General features: G+C 57.4%; 4 protein-coding genes across 4 annotated transcripts in view; 3 read left to right on the plus strand and 1 right to left on the minus strand.

The window, feature by feature from the left end:
• Window positions 1-3088: 3088 nt before the first annotated feature.
• LOC104373926 (avidin) lies at window positions 3089-4997 on the plus strand. Its single transcript, XM_009979914.2, has 4 exons — window positions 3089-3160; window positions 3897-4110; window positions 4563-4683; window positions 4898-4997. The coding sequence occupies exons 1-4, from the start codon at window positions 3089-3091 to the stop codon at window positions 4995-4997; spliced, it is 507 nt and encodes a 168-aa protein (XP_009978216.2).
• Window positions 4998-6805: 1808 nt separating this feature from the next.
• On the plus strand, window positions 6806-8264 carry LOC104373927 (avidin). The gene is made up of 4 exons (XM_009979915.2): window positions 6806-6877; window positions 7335-7545; window positions 7651-7783; window positions 8231-8264. The coding sequence occupies exons 1-4, from the start codon at window positions 6806-6808 to the stop codon at window positions 8262-8264; spliced, it is 450 nt and encodes a 149-aa protein (XP_009978217.1).
• A 5055-nt stretch (window positions 8265-13319) lies between these two features.
• Window positions 13320-18607, minus strand: CREB3 (cAMP responsive element binding protein 3). The gene is made up of 10 exons (XM_009979917.2): window positions 18499-18607; window positions 17639-17800; window positions 17283-17556; window positions 16970-17076; window positions 16659-16751; window positions 15999-16105; window positions 14574-14642; window positions 14331-14415; window positions 14112-14193; window positions 13320-13681 (listed from the first exon to the last, which is right to left on the minus strand). Exons 2-10 carry the CDS (start codon window positions 17798-17800, stop codon window positions 13320-13322), a joined length of 1341 nt encoding a protein of 446 aa, XP_009978219.1. The 5' UTR covers window positions 18499-18607.
• Window positions 18608-20257: 1650 nt separating this feature from the next.
• Window positions 20258-21949, plus strand: part of TLN1 (talin 1) — a 39791-nt gene continuing 38099 nt past the window's right edge. Inside the window, exon 1 of the mRNA XM_086630023.1 lies at window positions 20258-20289. The gene's annotated coding sequence lies outside the window, so the exon portion shown is untranslated. The remainder of the gene's footprint in view (window positions 20290-21949) is intronic.

Consider the following 21949-nt stretch of genomic DNA (forward strand, 5'->3'; position numbering starts at 1 on the left):
GTTCCCTTCAGCCCCACTGCAGACCTCCCTCTAGGAGGAAAACCAGTCATTGCTGCTGCATCACAAGCCTTGGTTGTGGTTGTTCACGCACTGTCAATGCCTTCAGGGGCACGGGGAGCTGGAGGAGGCAGGAGGCAACCTTGCAGTCACTCACAGCGTGTTGCTGCTGCCATATCTGTGTTGCGCAGGTGCTCACACATAGCATATTGGTTAAAAACAGGAAAAAATAATTTATTGAGATCTTGGCGTGCTCATCTAGGGAATCAAATCCCTCAAACAGTCAGTCCCTGTCCAGATGGAGAAGGAGTCTCCATTGCAGGAGTCCTCCAGCACGTCTTAACCACATGTAGAAGACTGTCCTAGGCCACCATTTGCATAGGGACTGTTCCTATTGACTGGTTACAAATGTCTCACCACTGAACATCTCGGTGCCCAACATCTCAGTGCCCAACATCTGGTCAGTTCAGCTGTTGTCCCACCTAAGCAGGTGGAGCCAGGGAGTTCCCAGGTCACCCAGGGACTCCATGGCTGGTTGGTCTGGGTGCGTGCGTGGACACAGCTGGGTACCAAGCCACACTGCAGTGATGACAAAAGAATAAATCTGATTTTCAAGCCTATAACTTCACTTAGAGATGAAGTCCCATAGCTACTCTGCCATGTTCATGTGGTCATCATTCCTGTCAGCCCCACAGTCAGGACTGCGCACCCTGTTCTGCTCCTCCACCTCTCTCCTCGCCCAGCTCTGGCTTCAGCCTCGCTGAGCACGGACCATCATCCTGGGAGGATGGAGGAGCTCCTCGGATCCAGGTCCTCAGAGCTTCCTGGGGCTGGCCAGGATCCAGGGCACCCTTTCAGACGTGACCTGCCTCCACAACCCACACCTGAGCTCATCACGCTGGACAGTGTGTACTTTTGGGTGAATGGAGGACTCACACTTGTCCATCTTTCCCTCTGCGGCTCCAAGGGTGCCTGCTCCTGCTGCCCTGCCTGCGCCTGGGCTGTGCTGCGGCACCAACACTGAGCTCCCTCTGCTTCAGTGTGTGCTGACCGGCCACTGAATCAGCCGTCTGGGCTCCAGCATGACCATCATAGCCATGAAGGAGAAAGGTGACTTTGCTGGCTCCTACCACAGGGCTGTGACTGTCACCACGAACAAGATCCAGCTGTCACCGCTGCAGGGGTTCCAGCACCACAGGAACCAGAAGGACCAGCCCACCTTCGGCTTCACTGTCTACTGGAGCTTTTCAGATGCTTCTTTTTTCCCAGCCTCCCTGTGGTGTCCTCAGAGCTCCCCTGCCCTCCCTGTGATGTCCCTGATGCTCTTCTGTGCTCCCTGCAGTACGCTTTACCATCCCTCACCTTCCTCTGTGGTGCCCTCAATACTTCTCCATCTCTACAGTGTTCTCAGAGCGCCCTAGCCCTCCCTGTGGTGTCCTTGATGGTCCTCTGCCCTCCTGTGGCATCCCCAGTGCTCCTCCATCCCCAGCCCCAGAGCTGCATGGCTGGTGGCACCTCACAGATCCTACCGCTGGCTCTTGTCCAGGCAGGTCCTGCCCAAGGATGAGGCAGAACTGGATGCAGGCTTATCCTCCCATGTCCTATGTATTCCATGCAGGTCCGCTGCTGTGTACCTGGTCCCCGCAGGACAGAAGGCTGGGAAGGGAAGCATCACCCACTCCCAAATCGATAAGCTGGCTGCCTAACAAAGGGAAAACTCTATCTCAGCACTCTCACTTCCCACCCCTTCCCTGCAGTCTTTGCCACTGCCTCCCTGGGCTGCTGCATCGTGGATGAGGATGGGAAGGAAATATGGAGGACTGTTTGACTCACGCAAGATGAGGTTGACAGCCTTGAGGATTACTGGAAAGCCAGTGGGTGAGCCCCGGGCAGAGCAGGGCTGCAGGACACTTCTCCATCCCTGCTCTGTGCTGGGGCTGCACCCATGGGACCCCAAGGGCTTTTGGAGCAAGTCCCTGGGATGGGAGTTGAAGGCAGCTACTCTAATTTTAGAAGTTAAAGCATAATTTGCATGTGAACATCACCACATCCCACTCCCTGGGAAGAGGAGAGTGTCCCTCTGGTGCCTTCAAGCCTGGGGCAGATGTGACTCTGGAGGATGCTAGGAGCAGATGCTCATCCCCTGTGCATGGCAGGGGCCAGAGAGATCCCTCCTGAACTGGACACACCAGGTGCCAGCTCTCTCTTTGCCTCAGCATCAGCAGAGACATGTTCACCTGATTGCAGAGAGATCTTGGAGGACGTGGTTGTGCAAGATCCAGGAGGTCTGAGGACCCCTGCCCACCTGCCTGTCCTTGTTATGGTCTTGCACCATTAGGGACCCCTCGGAAGGGCTCAGAGAGGGCTCTGCTGTGTAGCTGTACCCTGCCTAGCCTCAAAGCACCATGCATGTGGCATCATCTCCCATGAGGTCTGTGCATGGGAACACCATGCACAGGGCATTCCCTCCATGAAGACAAGAAAATGTCAATATCTACGTATCTTCCAGAAAAACCCTTCTGCACTGACAAGAGGAATTAATTCTGGAGTGCCCCTGAGCTCCTGCTGCAGTGACAGTCACAGCTCCCAGACCCAGGGAAAGCCCAGCACAGCCAGGAGAAAAAACAGATTAGAAACAGCAGGTGAAACCTGTAGTGCAGGAGGGGACTGGCATGAGGATGGACTCCTGTGGGCAGACACACCTCCCTTCAGCGCAGTGGAGAAGAGCTATTCGGGCTGTGCTTGCTGCAGCACTGTGTTTGGGTGGCAGCACTGGGATGGTGGCAGTGGGGCAGTGCCAGGCTGTGCCCACCCCAAAGACTCAGTCACGCAGAGCCTCTTGGAGAGTGGATGTGCAAACCATCCCTGTGCCCCCGCCTCTCTCAACAGCCGTGCTCGTCCCCACGTTCCTCTGGTGCTGCCCAGGTCATGCAGACCTCCTCACCTCGCCTGTTCTGGGCGCTTTGCCACCAGGCTACCCACCCCACAGTTGCCAACCTGGCGCCGGCAGGGCTCCGGTTACAGCCCTATAAAGGGGGCTGGGGCACGGGGCCGGGAGGGAGCCGTGCCAGGCATTCACAGCCCTGTGGCCATGGGAAGCAACATTTTCGCCTTGGTCCTCACCCTGGCCCTGGTGGCATGCATCACCCCTGCGGAGAGGAAGGTATGGGGACGAGTGATGATGGGAAAGCAGCAGACATGGCACTGGGATGCAGCGTGGGCAGCCGGGGGGTCCTCTCTTAAATGGCATTTTAGGCTGGGACAAGCAGGAGAGCTTTGCAAGCACCTAGCCCAGGCAATGGGCAGGGTATCTCTGTGTCAGTTCCAGCCACCTGGTCATCATATCCACAAAGCTTTGCTCCCACAGGAGCACCATGCATGGGACATCCCTCTTGCAGGGTCTGTGCCCAGGGTTACCATGCATGGGTCATCCCTTCCCATGGCGTCTCTGCCTGGGGGTACAGGGCATCTCCTCTCATGGCATCCATGCCCAGGACACTGTGCACAGGGCAACCCTTCCCATGGGATCTGTGCCTGGGGCACCATGCATGGGGCATCCCCTTTCCATAGGGTTTGGGGCACTGTGCCCAGGGCATCCCCTCCTGCAGGGTCTGTGCCCAGGGGTACCATACATTGAATATCTCTTCCCCCGGGTTCTGTACCCAGGGCCACCATGTACGCTGCTGGGCTGGGACACACTGGCCAGGCTGCACCATCTGCTCAGCAGCTGGCAGCACCTGGGGGAGCATTTCCCCAAAGTGGGGACAGGGAGAGCTGTGCCCCACAGCCACCCCCACAGTAGGGCTCCCAGCTTCCGTGTGGGGCAGTGGGATGGGAGGGATGGGGTCTCTCTCTGTGCCATACGTGGGGGCAGAGGGCCCGTGGCCATGTCCCTTCAGTGCCAGCTCAGTGGACTCTGGAGGAACGAGCAGGACTCACTGATGGAGATTTCGGCGGTGAGGAACGACGGGGGCTTTCAGGGGAAATACCTCACCCGGGTCACCCTGGCTGGCAGCTGTGCCCGTGCCTCCCCCCTCAGTGGTGCCCAGCAGCAGCCTGGCGAGGGGGGCTGGCCCACTTTTGCCTTCAGCGTGCGCTGGGACAAGTTCTCCAGTAAGTGCTGGGACACTCAGGGTCAGTGCCACAGGGGCACTGGGAGACACACAGGGATCCAGCAGTGTTTTCCTTGTCTGGAAAGTCTGCTGGGTGATGCTTTGGAGGGGGAGGCAGCAGTGCCTGCCTGGCGTGGGGCTGACGAGCAACACTGGGCTTGCACGGGGCAGCCACTCTTTACTGAGCATCTTTGGAGCCATTCCTGCCAGGCAGCGCAAGGTGCCTGTGGTGGGTCCGGGACTCCATTAGTGCTCAGGGGACGTAGTGTTGCAGAGCCTGGCTTGCCTGAGGGAGCCACCAGGGAAGGGCAGGTCCCTCCAGCATGGGCTGGGTGGGTGTGCGGCTGCCAGGGTGGAAAAGCAGCTGTGGCTGGGAAGATCTCAGGGAAGGGGAAGCGTCCAGGGAGCGCGGGTGCTGTCCCCACCTATCCTCCCAGCAAGTGCTTCCCTCAGATGCCACCACCGCCTTTGCGGGGCAGTGCTTCGTGGACACGGGCGGGAAGGAGACTCTGGCCACCATGTGGCTGCTACGTGAATCCGTCGGGTCCCTCGAGGAGGACTGGAAAGCCACGAGGTAGTGGGGAAATATGGTGGGCAGCAATCTCACAGAGGGGCCCTCCCCAGGACCCCTGAGGATGAGGATCTTCCTGGGCAAGGGGACCCTGGGAACCTTGCAGCACGGGTTCGCAGCAGGGATGCCAATGCCTGCTGGCTAGGGGCAAGTTGGGGGGCATTTAGGGACACCCCCGAGTGTCCCTAAATGCACAGGAATTCTCTGCTTCCTGCAGGGTGGGCAAAAATGTTTTCACGCGCAAACGCACTCCAAAAGGAAAGACCCTGCTGAGCTTGTCCCCATCCTGTGAGGACGCAGCTTCACCTGCCCCATGACGGCATGCTCTGGCTGCAGCCCGGACCCCCAAGGCGAGAAAAAACAGCCTCTCTCATTAAAAAAAATAATAAAAAAAATTTAAAAGTCATTTCAGCTGCAGTCATCTTTTTTAAAAAACTGCCCTCACTCTCCCTCTGAGGCAGCTCCTGTCCCCATGGGTACATCTGCAGAGGAGAGGGCTCACTGCTGCCCTTCCCTAGGGACATCTGTGTGTGTACAGTTAAAGCCCTCATCCCATTGCATTGCATTGCATCCCATCCCATTGCATTGCATTGCATCGCATCGTATCGCATCCCATCCCATCCCATCCCAATCATGTCCCATCGCGTCCCATTACGTCCCCCTGGGTTACAACCAGGGATTTTGCCCTTCTCTGACACTGCATTTCAGCAGCGCCACGCTATCTGCCTCTGTGGACACCTGCCAAGCTTAGTCAGCTCTTTCAAGACAAAGTTTTTGGGTGAGGATGAAGCCTCTTGCAGAAGTGTTACAAATACAACACACCCCCGGGGATGCCAGCACACTAGCCGTATGGTCCCTCAAGCCTGGCCCAGACCCAGTGAGGCCAGTGCATGATGCTGTGACATGGAGTGGTGGCTGACACCTCCCTGGCACCTCAAACAGGGCGGCTTGTACCTGCCGAACAGCACAGAAAGGCAGGGGCTGGTGTGAGGCTCAAAGGATGGAGTGTGACATCATCCAGGGCAAGAGCAAGAGATATTCCAGCAGTATTTCTCAGGCCCCTGTGATAAGTCTGTGAGTTTGGGACTGTAGAAGGCTACAAGGAGGAGTGATGTGTTACGGCAGGGGTGGTTTCCACTCATTCCAGCCCTTGGGGCCATCCAGACCAGAAGGGAAGGTGCTGAGCAGCAGCAGCAGCAGGGTTCTGGGGTGTGCCAGGGTTCGTGTCAGGCTCTAAGGGTGCCATCCCAGGATGGAACTCCACCACCCCCAGTATGCACACCGCAGCCCTGCTGCCATCCAGTGCCCCAGACACTGCTGTCCTGGAAATGGCATGTGTTTGTGCAGCTGAACCCCACCTCCATTTTCATTTGCCCACGGCCCCATGCCTGTTCCAGGTGCTGCAGCGAGCAGAGGAGCAGCTCGGGGACGCAGGGACAGTGCACGCTCTGTTTTGTACATCCGCAGCCCTTAAGACCAGCACGTAGAAGGAAGAGGTGCAATTACAAGAAACAGGTGCAATTACGAGAAAGGCTGCTCAGCACGCTGGGTGTGTTCAGCAAACACACTCACTTGTACCTCAGTGTGCCTCTGTGGTTACCTCTTCCTCTAACTCCTGTAAATGCAAAAGCAGCAACATTAGCAGCTGCTGTCCAGAAGACGCTGGGGAAGTGTTACTGCTGCTAAAGCAGAAGGCAAGACCTTTCCGTCCCGTTCGCTTCTGCCAGGGATGTCCTGGCCCCACGTGGGTACCACCCTGCTCTGGCAGCAGCATCAGCGAATCGGGAAGTGGTTCAATGTTTAAACGGGTCATAATTTCCAGCCTGCGTGCCCAGGAGGTGGATTCCCAAGGAAGGCAGTTGATGCTTTCCAGGCTGCTACAAAGGCCTTAAAAAAATCTGCCTCTCCCCACCCCTGTGCTCATCGCTGCATTCCTCCTGCGCTGCCCAGGTCACACAGACCTCCTCGCCTCGCCTGTCCCGGGCACCCTGCCACCTGGCCACCCACTCGGTAGCTGCTGCCCTGACACCCACTGTGCCCACGGGGCTCTGGTTACAGCCCTATAAAAGGGGCCAGGGCATGGGGCTGGGAGGGAGTCGTGTCAGGCGCTTCGCAGCCCCCCGCCATGGGGAGTGACGCTTTCAGCCTGGTCCTTGCCCTGGCCCTGGTGGCATGTGTCACCCCTGCGGAGAGGAAGGTATGGGGATAGGTGGTGATTGGGACGTGGTACTGGCACCCTGCTAGACCCCAAGGGCTGAGGCTGGGTCTGCAGCCAGAGAAAGCTACGGAGAGGCTGGGAGGGAGGGGGACTGCTCCTGCAAGGATGCTCCTCGCTGTGGGAATCCATTCAGCGACAGACAAGCAGAGAAACCCAGTTTCCCACCAAGCCTGCAGGTAAAGCTTGCGCACCCCTTGCTTTCGTGTGAGGAGGACTCGCTCCTCTCCCTGGGTGGGAGCCGCAAACAGCTGGAGCAGTGGCTGAGCCCAAGGCGATCGGCATGATGCTCGTGCCAAGGTGGTAACGCCGGTGGCACGTTTCGCATGGGGTGCCCCAGCTCTGCAGCCATAGCCGAGCAGAGCCAGGGTGGCAAGGTGGGAGCAGGATGTCCCCTCTGCTTGGCCACACACCTCAAGCCACAGCACTGGCCTTGCAGTGCCTCCTCTCCGGGTCCTGGCAGAGCGACACTGGCTGCCGGATGGTCGTGTCCATCCTCAGCAAGGACGGCAGATTCTCCGGTTCCTATCTGCCGGGGTTTGCTGCCAGAGACCCCAAAATCCTCACCTCGCCGTTGGAGGGGTCCCAGCAGGACGCAGGACTGGTCCCACAGCCCACCTTCTCCTTCACTGTGCAGTGGCAGCTCCGAGGTAGGCAGGAGGGGGCCACTGCCCTGTAGCAGGGATGCCAGAAGGACCCAGCGGGGTGGCTTTGTGTCTCGCCACCCTGGCTCATGCCCCTTTGAACCCTTCCAGACTCAGAGACAGCCCGGACAACCGCCTTCCTGGGCCAGTGCTATGTGGGCACCAATGGGGAGGAGACCCTGCATGCCCTGTGGCTCATGAGAGAGGCAGCTGAGAGCCCCACTGAGGACTGGAAAGCCACTCGGTAAGCACTAGGTCCCAGGAACCTCCACGCCGAGCTTTCCTGTGCCCTGGGGCTGGAGAGGGGAGAAATCCCACGGGATGAGGCATGGTGGGACCGGGAGGGTGAAATCGGTTTGTCATCAGCAACAAGCAGGGGCTAAAGGGCATCCCTGTGACCTGGCCAGCTCCTGCATCCTGGGTGTGCCCCAGGGTGGGTGACACCAGCATGGGGTCTGGTTGGCGCCAGACCCCCTCTGCCTTGGGATTCTCCTTGCATTCTGCCCAGCAGGGAGAGAGCAGGACACCATTCCAGCACCTGGCGCAGCCTCCACCACAGGGCATCCCACTCAGCACCCAGCGAGGCAGCAAGGAACACAGTGGCCCCCCCTTGGGTTTCCCCCCTGTACCCACCAGCACAGTGTAGGTGACCCCACCTGGGTGAACCACAGTGATATGGGCTTTCCTGCAGGATTGGCACCAGTGTTTTTACTCGGATAAAGTAACAGTGAGTGGGAAAATCCCAGGACTGCAAGGAGACGGCACTTCCCTCGGCCAGGCTCTGCCCATGCTGACGTGCTGCATTTCAGCAGCTCTCGGCCCACATGTTGATGCTTTCCCAGGCAAGAGCAGCCCAGCACGACGGCTGGGCACTAGGTGCAAAATAAAGAGTACCTACAGGGATGCAGAGCTTGGTTCTGGTTTCTGCCCTACCTCAAAGCCACAGGGTTTGCCTTGCTCCACAGCCACCCTCCCACAGGGAGACTTGGTGCTGCATCGCCAAAGGCAGCCGGGTCCCTGGAGATGGGCGCTGTCCCATGTTCCCTCCCTGGTGACCTGTGAACTTATCACTGTGCTATGGGTAACTTGTCCCTTGGAGTCCCTCCCAAACATCTCTGGGAGGTGCAGGGCAACCTGGGCTGTGTCCAGGTGGTGGGATGAGGCACAGCCTCGGTGGGATACTGTGGGCAGCACGTCCCAGGGCGGCTGGGCAGGCTCCAGGCAGCTCGCCCTCCCCGTGTGAGCCGAGCAGATGTTGTTTCTCAGGCATTTGAATGCATGGGGCGTCTCCAAATGGCTTTTGCAGAGCCAGTAGCCTCCTGTTCCCAGCCCTGGCGGATGTGTCTCAGTGTCCGGCTGCCTATTGCCAGGGGTGGGGAAAGCTCCCAAACAGCCTGTCCCAAGAGAGACCCCTCCGCAGAGCCACGTCCCCTGAGCAATGCACATGTGGCAGTCACCAGCCAAGTCTTTGCTTGGCACACTCCAAGTGTGTGGCCAGGGAAAGGGAAGAGGGGAAGGATGCATCTGGCACCGGCTGGGATATTTTTTGGGCATCCCAGCCTGACCTCTCTGCTTTCTGCCTCAGACACCCTGACAAAACGGTCCTGACACAACCAGCTCCCTTGGCAATTCATCAGTCCCGGGGGCTGAGGTGCCCAGTTTCAGGGGCTGGGGGAAGGCAGGGGCTCCATCGCTGTTATTTCCAGCTGCTTTTTTAACCGAGTGCTTAGATTTCTGCTAGTTTTTCAGTTTCCACCAATATCCAGCAGCTGGTGCTAGTGAACAAAAATAGGATAGACGTTGACACGGCATTTAGGTTTCCTTTGAAAAGGAGGGTGTGTCTTCTAATGACTGAAATTCCCACTTCTCTGAGAAATCTCAGTTCCTTTAAAAAAAAGTGAAAACTGATTCATAGATTCATAGATTCCTTTAAAGGCAAGAGCAGGAGGTGTTTTGTACCAGCCCAGACCCCCACAGCAATAGGAGGCAAATTTAATTTCAAGCTTTCCTAACTTTCAGCATGTTGTTATTGTGGAAAGGAGATGGTGCTACCAACACCCAGAGAGTCACCAGGCAAAAACCAGAGGGCTTCCATTCAATGACACCCATATTGGACTTGTTGAGGGCTGAGCAGAATATTTTGCCCTGAAAGGCTCATGTTTCTGGTCTGCCAGCGTGCTCCCGCAACACTGATTCGACACCTGCCAGGACATGTGTGGGATGCAGGTCCACCTCGGGAATAACAGCGGGAACACAGCGTGGAGGGCAAGCAGGGGCTGTAACATTCACCTAAGCCAGAGCGCAGGGCTGTGTGTGCGAGCAGCAGCGCCGGTGCACACACAGTTCCTGCAGTGAACAAGGGAAATAGGTGCCATGGAGGAGAAATAGGTGCCACGGAGGGTCTGCAGCAAGGAGGAGGAGGAGGGTGGCAGAAATACCAGGCTACTCCTGTTCCTCTGCCTGACGGAAACAAGGTGCAAGCCTCCTTGGCCGAAGGACTCATTCCGGGCATTTTTATCGTCGCTGACCTTTAACCCAAGGCATGAGGCCCAGGCTGGGCTTCCTTCCTCTTGCTGGCTCAGAGCTGCTGGCTGTGGGACCAGTAGGAGAACACAGAGACTAGTTAAAAATATGAGCCATGGGGCAGCACGGGCTGAGACCACAGAGCCACTGTCCCCAAAACTACCTGGCCAGACACGTTCCCAGTGCAGTACCAGGATCGGCTCTGGGCTCTGCGATATCCCAGCCTCTGCGCCAAGCTTTCCACATGGAAGGGCTGCACTGGTAGCAGTACTGTGTGTTTGATGAGGAGCCCGCTGCACCCACCTGCCTCCCTGCCTGCTCTCACAGAGCTATCTCCCCTCCTGACATTTGGCCAAGCAAGCCAGGCTGCTGCAGAGCGCATGGCTGACCCCATCACCCCTGGCCAATCATCAGCCCCGGTGGATGCTCCCTGCTTTGCTGGTATCACCACCGAGTTTTATTTCAGATGACTCATAACAATATTGATTACTGTTGGGCCAGGGAGTCCAGGCAGTGCCATTATGCATCCCGGCCTTGAACTTCAAAAAACAAAACAAAAGTGAGGAAACGGCTTTAAACTGAAAGAGGGTAGATTTAGATTAGATATAAGGAAGAAATTTTTCACTCAGAGGGTGGTGAGGCACTGGAACAGGTTGCCCAGAGAAGTTGTGGATGCCCCATCCCCGGAAACGTTCAAGGCCAGGTTGGATGAGACTTTGGGCAGCCTGGTGTAGTGGAGGGTTTCCCTGCCCATGACAGGGGGGTTAGAACTAGATGATCTTTGAGGTCCATTCCAACCCTAACCATTCTATGATTCTATGACAGGGTCCTAGACCTCCCTGCCACCACATACGGCTCCTGGGAAAAAAGGTCCAGTGGCAACCTTAAGATGTTCACGGGCTGCCTGCCCTGGCCAGGGCAGAGCTGCAACTTGACCCTGTTACGAGTGTGCTGCTGCCTGCCACAAGACAGGGCCCACTGTCTCTCCCACCAAGGCAGAGGCACAACATTCAATTTTTTATCTCCTTCAATTGCACAAACACCCTTTGCTTCCTGGGTAGGCTGCAAGCGTGGTGCTGCTCACAATCATCACTTCGCTGGGCTCCCGCACTTCCAAACCCCACGCTGAGCTCTGCAGCCTGAGCTCAGGGCCTGCTACTGTCTCCCACGGAAAAAACGATCCAAACGAAACCCAGGGGCCAACCCTGATTTAGTAACCTCCCAGCAGTCAGGGCCCTCCCCGCAGCCCCTGGCTGAGGGGATGGAGCTGTTGCACCACCCTGGCCCTGCTCTGCTTCCTGTGATTGTGCAGCTCCTCCTTACGAAAGCAGCGGTGGGGGCAGACACCGGCTCCTCACACTTCCTACCAGGGAAGCTGCTCGCTTCCGCAGCACCAGTGGCTTGGGTGCACGCAGGTCACACGTGGGCGCTGGGTGCTCACAACATCCACTTGTCTCCAAAAGTGGCTGAAGAGTGTTTTCACACCCTTGAAGGGGGTCAGAGCCAAGAAACTGCCCAGCAAACTCGCACCATGGCTCAACAAGCCCCTCTGCACAGCCACGGGAAGGGAAGGCAGCAGCATGTTCTCCTTCGTTAGGCTGTCACCCCCCAGCCTCCCTTGGGTTCCTCCCACAACACTTCCAGTCCCTGGCGCAGACCCCAGCCTCCACCCAGCAGCCCACCCCCACCAGAACAACCACAGAGGACAGGGTCACACGTGATTACTGCTTAGAATTTATTCACACGTTGGTAGTAAGGAAAATATTAATTAATTATTATTCTGATCTAGTTGAAGATGTCTCTGCTTATTGCAGGGGGCTTGAACTAGATGACCTTTAAAGGTCCCTTCCAACCCAAACTATTCTATATGATTACAGTCTTCCAGTACCTAAAGGGGGCCTACAGGAAAGCTGGAGAGGGACTTTTTGCAAGGGTGTGTAGTGATAGGACAAGGGGCAATGGCTTTAAACTGAAAGAGGAGAGATTTAGATTAGATATAAGGAAGAAACTTTTTAAATGAGGGTGGTGAAGCACTGGAACAGTTTGCCCAGAAAAGTAGTGGATGCCCCATCCCTGGAAGTGTTCAAGGTCAGCTTGGATGAGGCTTTGAGCAACCTGACCGAGTGGAAGGTATCCCTGCCCGTGGCAGGGGGGGGTTGAAAATAGATGATCATTAAGGTCCCTTCCAACCCAAACCATTCTATGATTCTGTGATTCTACCCTTCTGCGATTCTAAGATTCTACCTTTCTACAAATGTCCTGAAGTAGAATGAGGAAAGATGTTCAACAGGTACCAGTAAGCTGCGCTCCAAGTAAAGACATCGCTCACCAGCTATAACTGTTTCTGCTCAGCCCTGGGGAGCAACCAGAGCCAGGTGACTGCATTGCAGACCAGTGCAGCAAAGCTCAGGCACAGGAGGACATAGCTTTGAAAACGTCCTGTGCCAGGAAGGCCTGCAGAAGAGCAAGTGGCTCTGCTGCTCTCTGCTGCCTCAACAGGCTGTTTTGAGGCATGCTGTCGCCCCAAGTCCCATTTCCAGGGCTATGAGAGGTGAAAGGCTCAGCCCCTAGGGAAGGGATACAGCACACACAGCTCAGCAAGGACTCCACATTACCTAAGGACTCCACATTACCTTCTCTAGCCAGGCCACGAGCTGCACCTGTGGCTCAAAAGCTAGGAGGAACAGGTGACCTGCAGGGTCTGTTGCAGTGGCAGGACCACTGCCTGTGAGGGCACTGAAGGTCAGCTCGCTATCTCACACCTGGAAATCAGGCAACGCTGCAGGATTAAGGAGAAGGGATGAGGGACAGATGCTTATGGCCTCCAGACACAGTAAGAAGTGCAGGACCCAGTCTATTCATCTCCACTTGGGCAGGGAAGAAGCAGAGCAGTGCCCTCCACCACCAACTGTACCCAGTCAGACCAAGTACTGGCATCTCAGGCCCAACCGCCTTCACCCTCCATGCCACGGCCCATCCTGTAAGCATCCCGGGCTGCAGGCCACGTCAGCAGCCATAGCAAAGTTCCCAGAGTCTCCTACCCCATCTCAGACAGATTCTTGCTTACAGATAAACAGAGCAGGGTGACCGAACAGGTCAACCCTAAAACAATTCCTCCCTAGTAAATCCTCTGAACTGCCAGCAATCGGGAGAGTATTCAGAAGAATCTGCTGACAGATTATCTGTTAATGCAGCTCTGTTTGTCCCTTCCTGGCAGGGTGCTCGGCATCACACCAAGACGCAGGAGGCGATGGTAGTTACAACCCATCAGCATGCTGCTGCTGGATGACAACTTCAGCAGCACCCTGCACCCACTCCTGCCTCCTGGCCTCCCACATCGCCAGCACCGCTGCCAGCAGAGGGTCACTCTGGGAGTGCTGCTCCTGAGGCTGGGGAGGGCCCGGCTCGGAGATCACTGCCACCAGAGTGCTGGAGGACAAGTTGCTGTTGAAAGATCTAGGATTGGGGTTGGGTGGACTCTGCCCCTCTTCCTGTGATAGATTGAGGCTACCCAACAGAGAGGCGTCCTCAGGCTCCAGGCTGAAACCCTCCAGGATAGTGTACTCCTGCACATCAGGTGCTACCTGGTTTACGAACTCGTGGATCTGCTGTAACAGCTCTGCAAGAGAGGTAGAGCCAGCCCTGTCATTCCCAGCCTCTCACTGTCATGCTCTGAGCACAGGCTACCACAGAACCCACAAGAGGGGAACAAACTGTTCAACTAGGGCTGCCTTCTACCAAGGGAGGTGGGGAGAGGGTGCTGCACAGCTGCCAGGCACAAGCACAGCTTGTGCTCCAAGGGGGACCAGATCCCTCCAGTTCTTGTACCACCACAAGCCCAGTACCCTGCCTCAGGGCAGGCCTCTGCAACAGGACTGAGGAAGAGTCCAGAGATGGGAGGTGACAGCAAAGCCAAACCTAGTGGTGACCCCAGGCAAGGGGCTGCTGGGTTGGAGGTGCCTCAGAGTTCAGTCTGTCTCTGAGGAAGGTGCTCTGCCCCAGAGGGCAGCACTTCACCTGGAGCCATGCCTCAGCCCCTGGGCACTCACCTCCAAGCTCCAGCTGTGTCTCTCCGTTCTCAAGTGAGCAGCTGTTGGGGAAGACGATGAGGTACAAGGACAGAACCATGACCTGGAAACAGAAAGAAGATCAGCAAAGACCCCAGCAAATGACATGGATAGCATCACCGGCTGCAATAGATGCCTTGCTCCCAAAATTATAAGGACAGCAGAGACCCCTTCACAGACACTGGGGCTGAAGCCACTCACCATGGTGTAGGCTTTTGCTGCAGCAGCTTCAGCGGTGGATCGTCTCACCAAGGCCCACAGTTTCCGCAACTGCTTGAGCACTGACCTGCATGAGAGCAGGCAATGCAGGTTAACGCAGTGGCTGAACCAAGAGCTGCATGCTCCCCTCCTCCCCTCTTTGCAGCCAGGGACAGATCACAATCCCAAGAAGGGGAACAGCCTTCCCCACCACATCTCCTGCCATATCCAACAGTAAGAACTCACATGTTCTGCTTCTGCAGCCGCTGGACCTTCCTCTCCAGCCTGTGGTACTGAGCTGTGCAGAGTGTTACCCTTCCCAGGAAAGATGAACACCATGGGGGAAGATCAGAGAGGCTTTGTTAGTCAACAGAAGGGACTTCACCAGAGTCTCTCTTCAGGTAAACAGCCACCATCTCTGGGTGGCTGGGGCAGATAAAATTGCTCCAGAGGTCTGCCTGGCACCACCTGGAGCAAAGGCCAGAGATTGACATCTCACACGAGGTTTGGGGAGGTGTGAGCCCTGCCTAGTCCCACAGAGAAGCACCAGAATAATCCCTAAGGATGCTTGCTCCTAGCAGCACATCAGCCCTGCAGGTCCATGACATCAGGCTGTATTGCAAACTAGTCTGACCTGGAGAACACGCTGGACCTTGCAGGTCATCACCTGGCTTGAACAGAGCAAGCTATGGGCCATCTCCAAGCATAAGAGAGCAGGGCAACTATGAGCTTCTGAGCCCCCTGAGGAGGGCTGCTGCCCCACAGGGTCAGCCTCATTTTCTGCCCAGGACAGCAAGACCCCAGCAGCAGCACAGCACAGCTGCTTGTGACCAGTTCCCCCTGCTCCCGATCCTTGGCAATATGGTCAGCACAACTAACGTCATTTTATGAGGTGAGCAGCCATTCCCTGTGACTGAGCGAGTCAGATATTCGTTCTGCCCACTCCTTATCAGGTCCTGAACATCCTGTGCCCCAAGTAGACAAACCAAACAGATTTTTCTTCTTCCCCTCCCAGCTGGTCTCAAGGTTCCTGGGTGGAAGGCTGGTTACTCCCTTTCCCACTGGCTTTGAAGGTCCCAAGCACCCAGCCAGCCCAGAATTGTTGACGACCCTGTCACAGAGCAGGGAAGTGTAACAGCACGCAGAGCACTGTCCATAAAATCAAGCAGTTACAAGTCCTAAGGGGCAACCTGGACTGGAGCTGCTGCTGGACAGTGAGACCTGGGACCTCCTCTGGCCAGGGACACCTCCACCATGGTCTGCTTCCTCCCATAATTAAGAGAATGACTCATATTCCTGTATATCATTTTTGAGTCTAGATTATGATCATTATATTGATACAGCAAACCATGTATTAAGATGTGACTCTATCTGCAGAGGGTCCAGGTGATTAGACATCGTAAGTTGTATTAGGAGATAGGTGATTAGAAATTATTAGCTAAGTTGTATTATAAATTCTGTATTGTGTTGCTTTTAGATTGTACTACACTGATTCTGCTTGCAGAAATCCTGTGCCATTCTAATCATAAATTCTGTGCTATACTAATGATAACATGTTAAGAAAACAAAGCTTTAACAGAAACTACAATTTAGTGCCATCATTCTGCCAAGGATCCCTAAAAGAACCTGTCTGTCTTCTCAGTGTCAGGTGACAGTGCTGTATGCCCATACCATTTTTTCAGGTCCTTCCTGTACATCCTCTTCCTGCCGCGACTACGCTGGGCTGACCGCTTGGTCTTGATGTTTCGACGCACCTTCTTCAGAAGATGGTCTTCAGTCTGTGAGGGTAATTTCTCATTAGCAGCAACCCTAGGGCACTGGCAATCCCAAACCCTGCACACATCTCTGCGCTCAGCCCACTTGCTTTTATTCTCTGTCCCTCTCACATCACTGAATGAATTGGCAAACTCTAGCCTGCTGATGTGGCCAGCAGCTTCCTCAGTGTAGCAAAAGTGAGGCATACCCAAGGGAAATGAAAAGCATGCAGCTCACAAGCCACTAGGCAAGCAGGAAAAAACAGGCTGGAGGCACTTGTGGTGTAACTGTCTCTCTGCAAGCAGTCATGTGCGAGGAGACTGACAGTAGCCAGGTTTCATTGCTCTTTGTATCTATCTGATAAGCACAGCAGAGGCTGCTGGGTACGTGGACACCCCTCGGGCCTCGAAAGGAGGAAATGGACACCAAGCCATGGCACACGCTGCCCTGAACACCGCACCTGGGCACCAATGCTTTCATCAAGGCGCCGCTCCGTATATTTGAAACCCTGCTCTGGCTGAAGCATTCAAGTGGTACAAGTCTGTTCAGGAGGGACAGGCTGTAGCAAGGACTCACTTTGGTCTGCTGCAGACGCGATGGTAACGAACAACCTGTTTTCTCCGGGACCTGCCTCTCCTTCTCTTTCAGGATCAGCTCTTGGAAGTTGGACTAGAAAACAGTAGAAGTACCCCCACTGAGAATGCAAAGTAAACAGAGTCCACTCCAGGATAGACAGGACATGCAGAAAGCACAAAGAATCGGGATCAGTTCTCCCAAAGCAGCACCATGTCTTCCTCAGAGACATTCCTCACAGGAGCCAAGCCAGAAGAGAACAGGAGATGTGAACAGCAGCAAAGGCTGGGGCCCACACGCATGGCAGTCAGTACCTGCGTGACGGATCCAGGCACAAGTTGGGGTCTGGCATCAACAGCAACGGGGAGACTGGAGCTCTGTTCCAGTGCCTTGCTTGTGCCTTCCAAACCCATCCATGCTCCTGAGGAAGTAAAGGAAGAGTCACAAGGGCTGGGCCTCAGTGAGGCAGCACCTAACCAGCCAGCTCCGAGTAGCAGGAAACCACAATTTTACGGCGGTAAACTGGACTCTCTCCATCACTGCCTGGCACCCACCCACAAAACCCCAATGTGGGAACCATTTTTCTCCCTGTAGGCAGGACAGAAAGAATCCACACAGACCACTTACCAAGGTCATTGGAAACATCTTGTTCTGACGTTTCAGATCTCATGCTTTCCAGCACAGGCCAATTCCCATGGAGGGAATAGCTGTGTTCATCCTTTATAACGTCTGAGCTTGAAGGCCTGGTGGCAAAGCCATTTCCAGGGCTACGGAACAGATGCTGATCCTCAGAAACACTGTTGTCACTGTCAGCAGGCAAATAATCCTGCAACATGTCTAGTTCACCTTCACAAGAGCTCAGCAGGAAGCTGAAGAAGTCATCTATCTCCATGTCCAGGAGCTGCGAAGAAAAAGTTTTTACTTAGCAGGGAGCCAAACCTCCTGAACCACAACCCAGCAGCAATTCCTCCCAAAGAACTCACGTCAGGCTCTGGCAGGGTCAAGTTTTCCAGCAGACCATTCTCCTCCGCTGGCATTTCAGGATTCTCCTCCGCTGGGATTTGAGGGTAAGTAGCTTCATACTTCAGAAGGAAGTCAACCAGGTTATCATCTGTCAGGACAGCCAGTTCCTCTGAGTGCGACATCTGAGCACGACACCCAAAGTGAGCAAAGGCACTAGAGCAGGCACCAGCACTCTTTTGAGATGTCCCTCATTCCCTGTGGACAAAGTCTCCCCATGCAATGGCAACAGCTGCCAGGGCCAAGCAGCGACGACCAGCCCACAAGTACATCCCCAACAAGGCTATTATACCAGCACTGGTGGTCTCATCGCACCAGTCTCCCCACCAGACTACTGCAACCCAGCCACAGGGGCCGTAATCCACCCAGAACACAAAAGCTGCAGCAAGGAGAGGGAAAGCAGAAGGGCCCCAGACTTTCTGCCACGGAAAGCATGCAAGATCCTGCCGTTCTACTGAAGCTCAAAGGTGCTGTACCCTCAGCGTGTAAGCCAGCAGGGCCAGCCTCCTATCACAGGTGAATTATTATGAGAAGCTATTGTTGTGGGGTTAACTAAAAGAGGGTGTTTTTTAACAATTAAACAATTGTTAAAATTGTTAGATCGAATTATAGTTAATTGACGGCTGAATGAAACGGTAATCAACTGATATTAAGTGAAAATTGGTAACAAAAAAGTGATTTGGCAATGATGATTTAAACAACAATTTAGGCAGCAGTCAAACACTTGCTATTACTACACTTCTAATGTTAAGCTATAGCTGGGTACATATGAACGTCACCAGCATAAATTATACTTTTAGGCTGAGTGTAAAGTGTCACTCACCTTGCTGTAGATATCAGACGCTGGGTAAAGGGTCTCTCAGCCTCGTAGTGTAACCTCGAGATGTGTCCCTGCTGAAGGAGGAGATCACCACCGTGCAGTTCGCCGCCGACAGAAGAACTCGATGGGCTCAGGGAGGCTACAAGCAATTATAGCATAAAGTTATGGACTCGTGGTCAACCCCCCCCCCCTTTGGTGTTTGTGCAGCTGCAGCAGTTTTAGTTTTGTCTAGTCCCAGCTCGGGCTGATGCTGTTATCTCCTGATAAGATGTAGTCTAGACTCCTTGGTCCTTGAGAAAATGCAGCTTATTATGGCTCTCATGGTTCACACGGCAGGGCTGGTATCAGTCAGGCCTGCTTGTTGGTGATGCCTGAACCAAAGCACTGCTTGCTTGGCCAGCGTGGGGGGCATCTGTCACACCTCCCCGTTAGCACCGTTCAGCTTTCACATCTAGCTGACAGCTGTCGCAGTCCGAAAACAAATGAAAGAAACAACCAACCAGCCCAAAACAAAACAAAAAAAAAATCACAGAAGGCCAGGGCAGACCCCAGCGACAGGGATGCTGTGCTGGGAGCAGGAAGCTGGTGTGCAGGGCCGCTCTGCCACAGGGCACAGCGAGCAGAGTGTAAGTGGCAGAAAGCAGAGCAAGGAGGGAAAGGGGAGCTGGGCAGAGCCCGGGCAACACCAGGGGCCCTGCTTCCACAGAGACCTTCTCTTCAGGGAGCGTGCGCTGGGCGGGCAGCAAGGGGAGGAACAGAACACGAGGAGACAGCAGCAGGGCAGGTAGATGGAAGGCTGACAGGAGCACGCAGGGCAGGAACCGTTCCCCCCGCCTGGACACCCACACGGGGAAAGCCAAGGAGCCTCTCACAGCCCCAGCCACGGGGCCGGCCCACGGGCAAGCGCGGCGTGTCGCTGCCCGGGGCACAGTGGCAGCCAGCAGCCAGCGCGTCCCTGCAGGGCAACGCAGCCCACAGCCTGGCAGCGCGGCCCCGCGCGGGAGGAGGGCGGAGAGCCGCGGCCCCCGGCAGCCCGCTGGCGGGCTGTCAGCGCCGGACCACCCCGCGGCGACCAGCTCCGACTGGCAGCGCCCGGCCCGGCCGCCGGCTGCCCCGCAGAGCCCTCCCGGCCGCGGCTGGGCCGAGGGGAGGACGGCGGTTCCGCGGCGCCGGAGCCCCCAACCCCTCCCCGCTGTCCCGCTCTTACCTCGGGCAGATGCCGGCTTAGTCCCGCCACTTCCACCGCGCCAGCAGTGACGGCACGCGACTCCCGGCAGGCGCCGCGCGCTCGGCGGCCCCGCCCCTCCGGCGGCGCCGGCCCGGGCGCCCATTGGCCGGTGACGCGCGGGTACGGGGAGCGCGCGGCGGCGGCAGCGGCGACCGTGCGGTGGGGGGCGGGGCCGGGGGCGCCCGGGGCGTGCGGGCCCCGGCGGTGCGCCGGGCCGGGCCGGGGCCCGAGGGTGCAAGCAGCGGGCAGAGCACGGCTCCGGGGTGCGGGCGCTGAGCCATGCCCAGCCCCGGTGCGCAGGGCCGGGCTGCGCGGGTACCGGGCAGTGCGTAGCCTCGGGTGCGGGGCTGGGATGCGGGGTAGATGGCGGAGGGGGGGGGCCGGGCGGAGCGCAGGCCCGGGGTACCGTGCTGTTCCCGTGCCGAGCCGTTCCTTCCCGTGTCGTCTGGCGGCGTGCGGTGCCCCGGCGCATGCGCGGCGGGGAGCGGCGGGGCGGGAAGCGGGCGGTGCCGCTCCGGTTCGCACAGCCTCGGCGGGGCCGCCGCGCTGCTGCTGGCCGCGCACAGGTACGGGGACGAGGGACTGGGTACGGGGGGGACGCGGGGTCCCGGTAACTGGGGAGAGAGTCCGGGGCAGGGGGTCCCAGTGGCTGGCAGCTCTCTGGTTCCCGGGGGGCTGCCGGAAACGGATGTCCCGGGGGGAGCGCCCCCCCCCACCCCCGCGCTTACCGGAGGGGGGGTAAGGGTGGAGCCGCGTCCCGGTTACCGGGGTCTCCCTGCTCCCACCGGGGCGCCTGCCCTGGGGCTGCGGTGACCCAGGGCTTCCGGGGGTCGGTCACGCCTTGGCCTGGTTTTGGGGCGTGCCGCGCCGCTCCCGGGGCTGGGGGCTGCCCAGCACCGACTGCCGCTGGGTTCCCCAGGGCAGCACGGGCAGGCACGGCCGGGCAGGGCCTGGCCCCGGGCCCCTTAACCCCGGCCCTGTCCTGACCCTGCCCCAAAACAGCCGCTGCCGCAGGCCTCGGCCCGAAGTCTCCGCTCGCCGGGCCCAGGCCGGCGTCCCGCCTCGGGGATCCCCGGGGACCGAGCGGAAGAGGCCTGGCTGCCGCCGCGGGCCCTCCGGCCGCGGGGGACAAGCTCCGGGGCAGCGGCGAAGCTCCCCCCACCCCGCCCTTCCTGCCCACCCAGCCCGTGCGCGGCGGGGAAGCGAGCGGGAAGGGTGTCTCCGGCCCGCGGCGTGGGTTTGGGTGGGGACGCCGCAGGACACGCTCCCCGCGGCCGCACGGCAGCCGGGGGAGCTCACCCCGGGGCTCCCGCCGGTCGTCCCGGCACGGGGCGCTGGGGTGGGACACGTGGGGCTGGGGTGGGTGGTGCGGGGCAGGGTGGAGGTCACCCCGTCGGGGAAGAGCGTGGGTCCCCGCCGTGGCCTGCCTGGAGCAACTGACCAGGCGCGGGAAACGCGGCCCCGTCCTCTGCCCGTTCCTTCCCCAGCCCTGCTCCCTGCAGGATCCTACCCGCACCCCTGCGAGCTCCCCGGCCCTTTGAATCTGCCGGCAGGATGTCTGCATGCTTCTGCCGTGGCTTCATCGCTGGCTGTTAGACCCATATTTGGTAGCAATAATTGTTTACTCCCTTCTCTCTCCTTGAGCCTTGCTGCTGAGAAGGGGAGGGGACATAGTTTTGGGATCTTTAGCTTTGCCAGAGCCCGTGGGTTGCCTGGTAAAGGGTCTGGACCACCCCCCTTCAGCCGTGGGGTGAAACCCCCCAAGTGCTAAATGAGCAGGCGATGGTGCAGGGGGAGCACTGAACGAGCATGCAGCTTGCTTGCCAAACATCAGCAGCAGGATTTCGGTGCATCCTGACGTGGCACGTCCCGGATTTGGGGAAGGGGAGTGGGAAGACTGAGGAAAAGGGAACGGGAGGCTGTGAGACAACCTCCGTTCCGGAGCTAAGCTTTGCCAACTGCTGCATGGAGAAATGCCCCCCGAAATCCAGCCACACTGTCCTCTTGCTTTCCCTTTTCTGCTTGGCCAGAGGCATGGTGGTGGATGAGTCACTTGCCTTGGCAAGCGTGGGTGCCTGTATCAGGGCACCTGGTGGTCTCCGGAGCCCGTGAGAGCACACGCTGCACCCCCAGCACTGCTTTTGAGGTGCTGTGCTGGAGGGCCGGGTAGCGAAGGACACAGGAGAGGCTACAGCTGGAGTCCTGCCCTTGCTCATCCCCGTGTCT

Source organism: Tauraco erythrolophus, chromosome Z, assembly GCF_009769465.1.
Source record: "Tauraco erythrolophus isolate bTauEry1 chromosome Z, bTauEry1.pri, whole genome shotgun sequence".
Lineage (NCBI taxonomy): Eukaryota > Metazoa > Chordata > Aves > Musophagiformes > Musophagidae > Tauraco > Tauraco erythrolophus.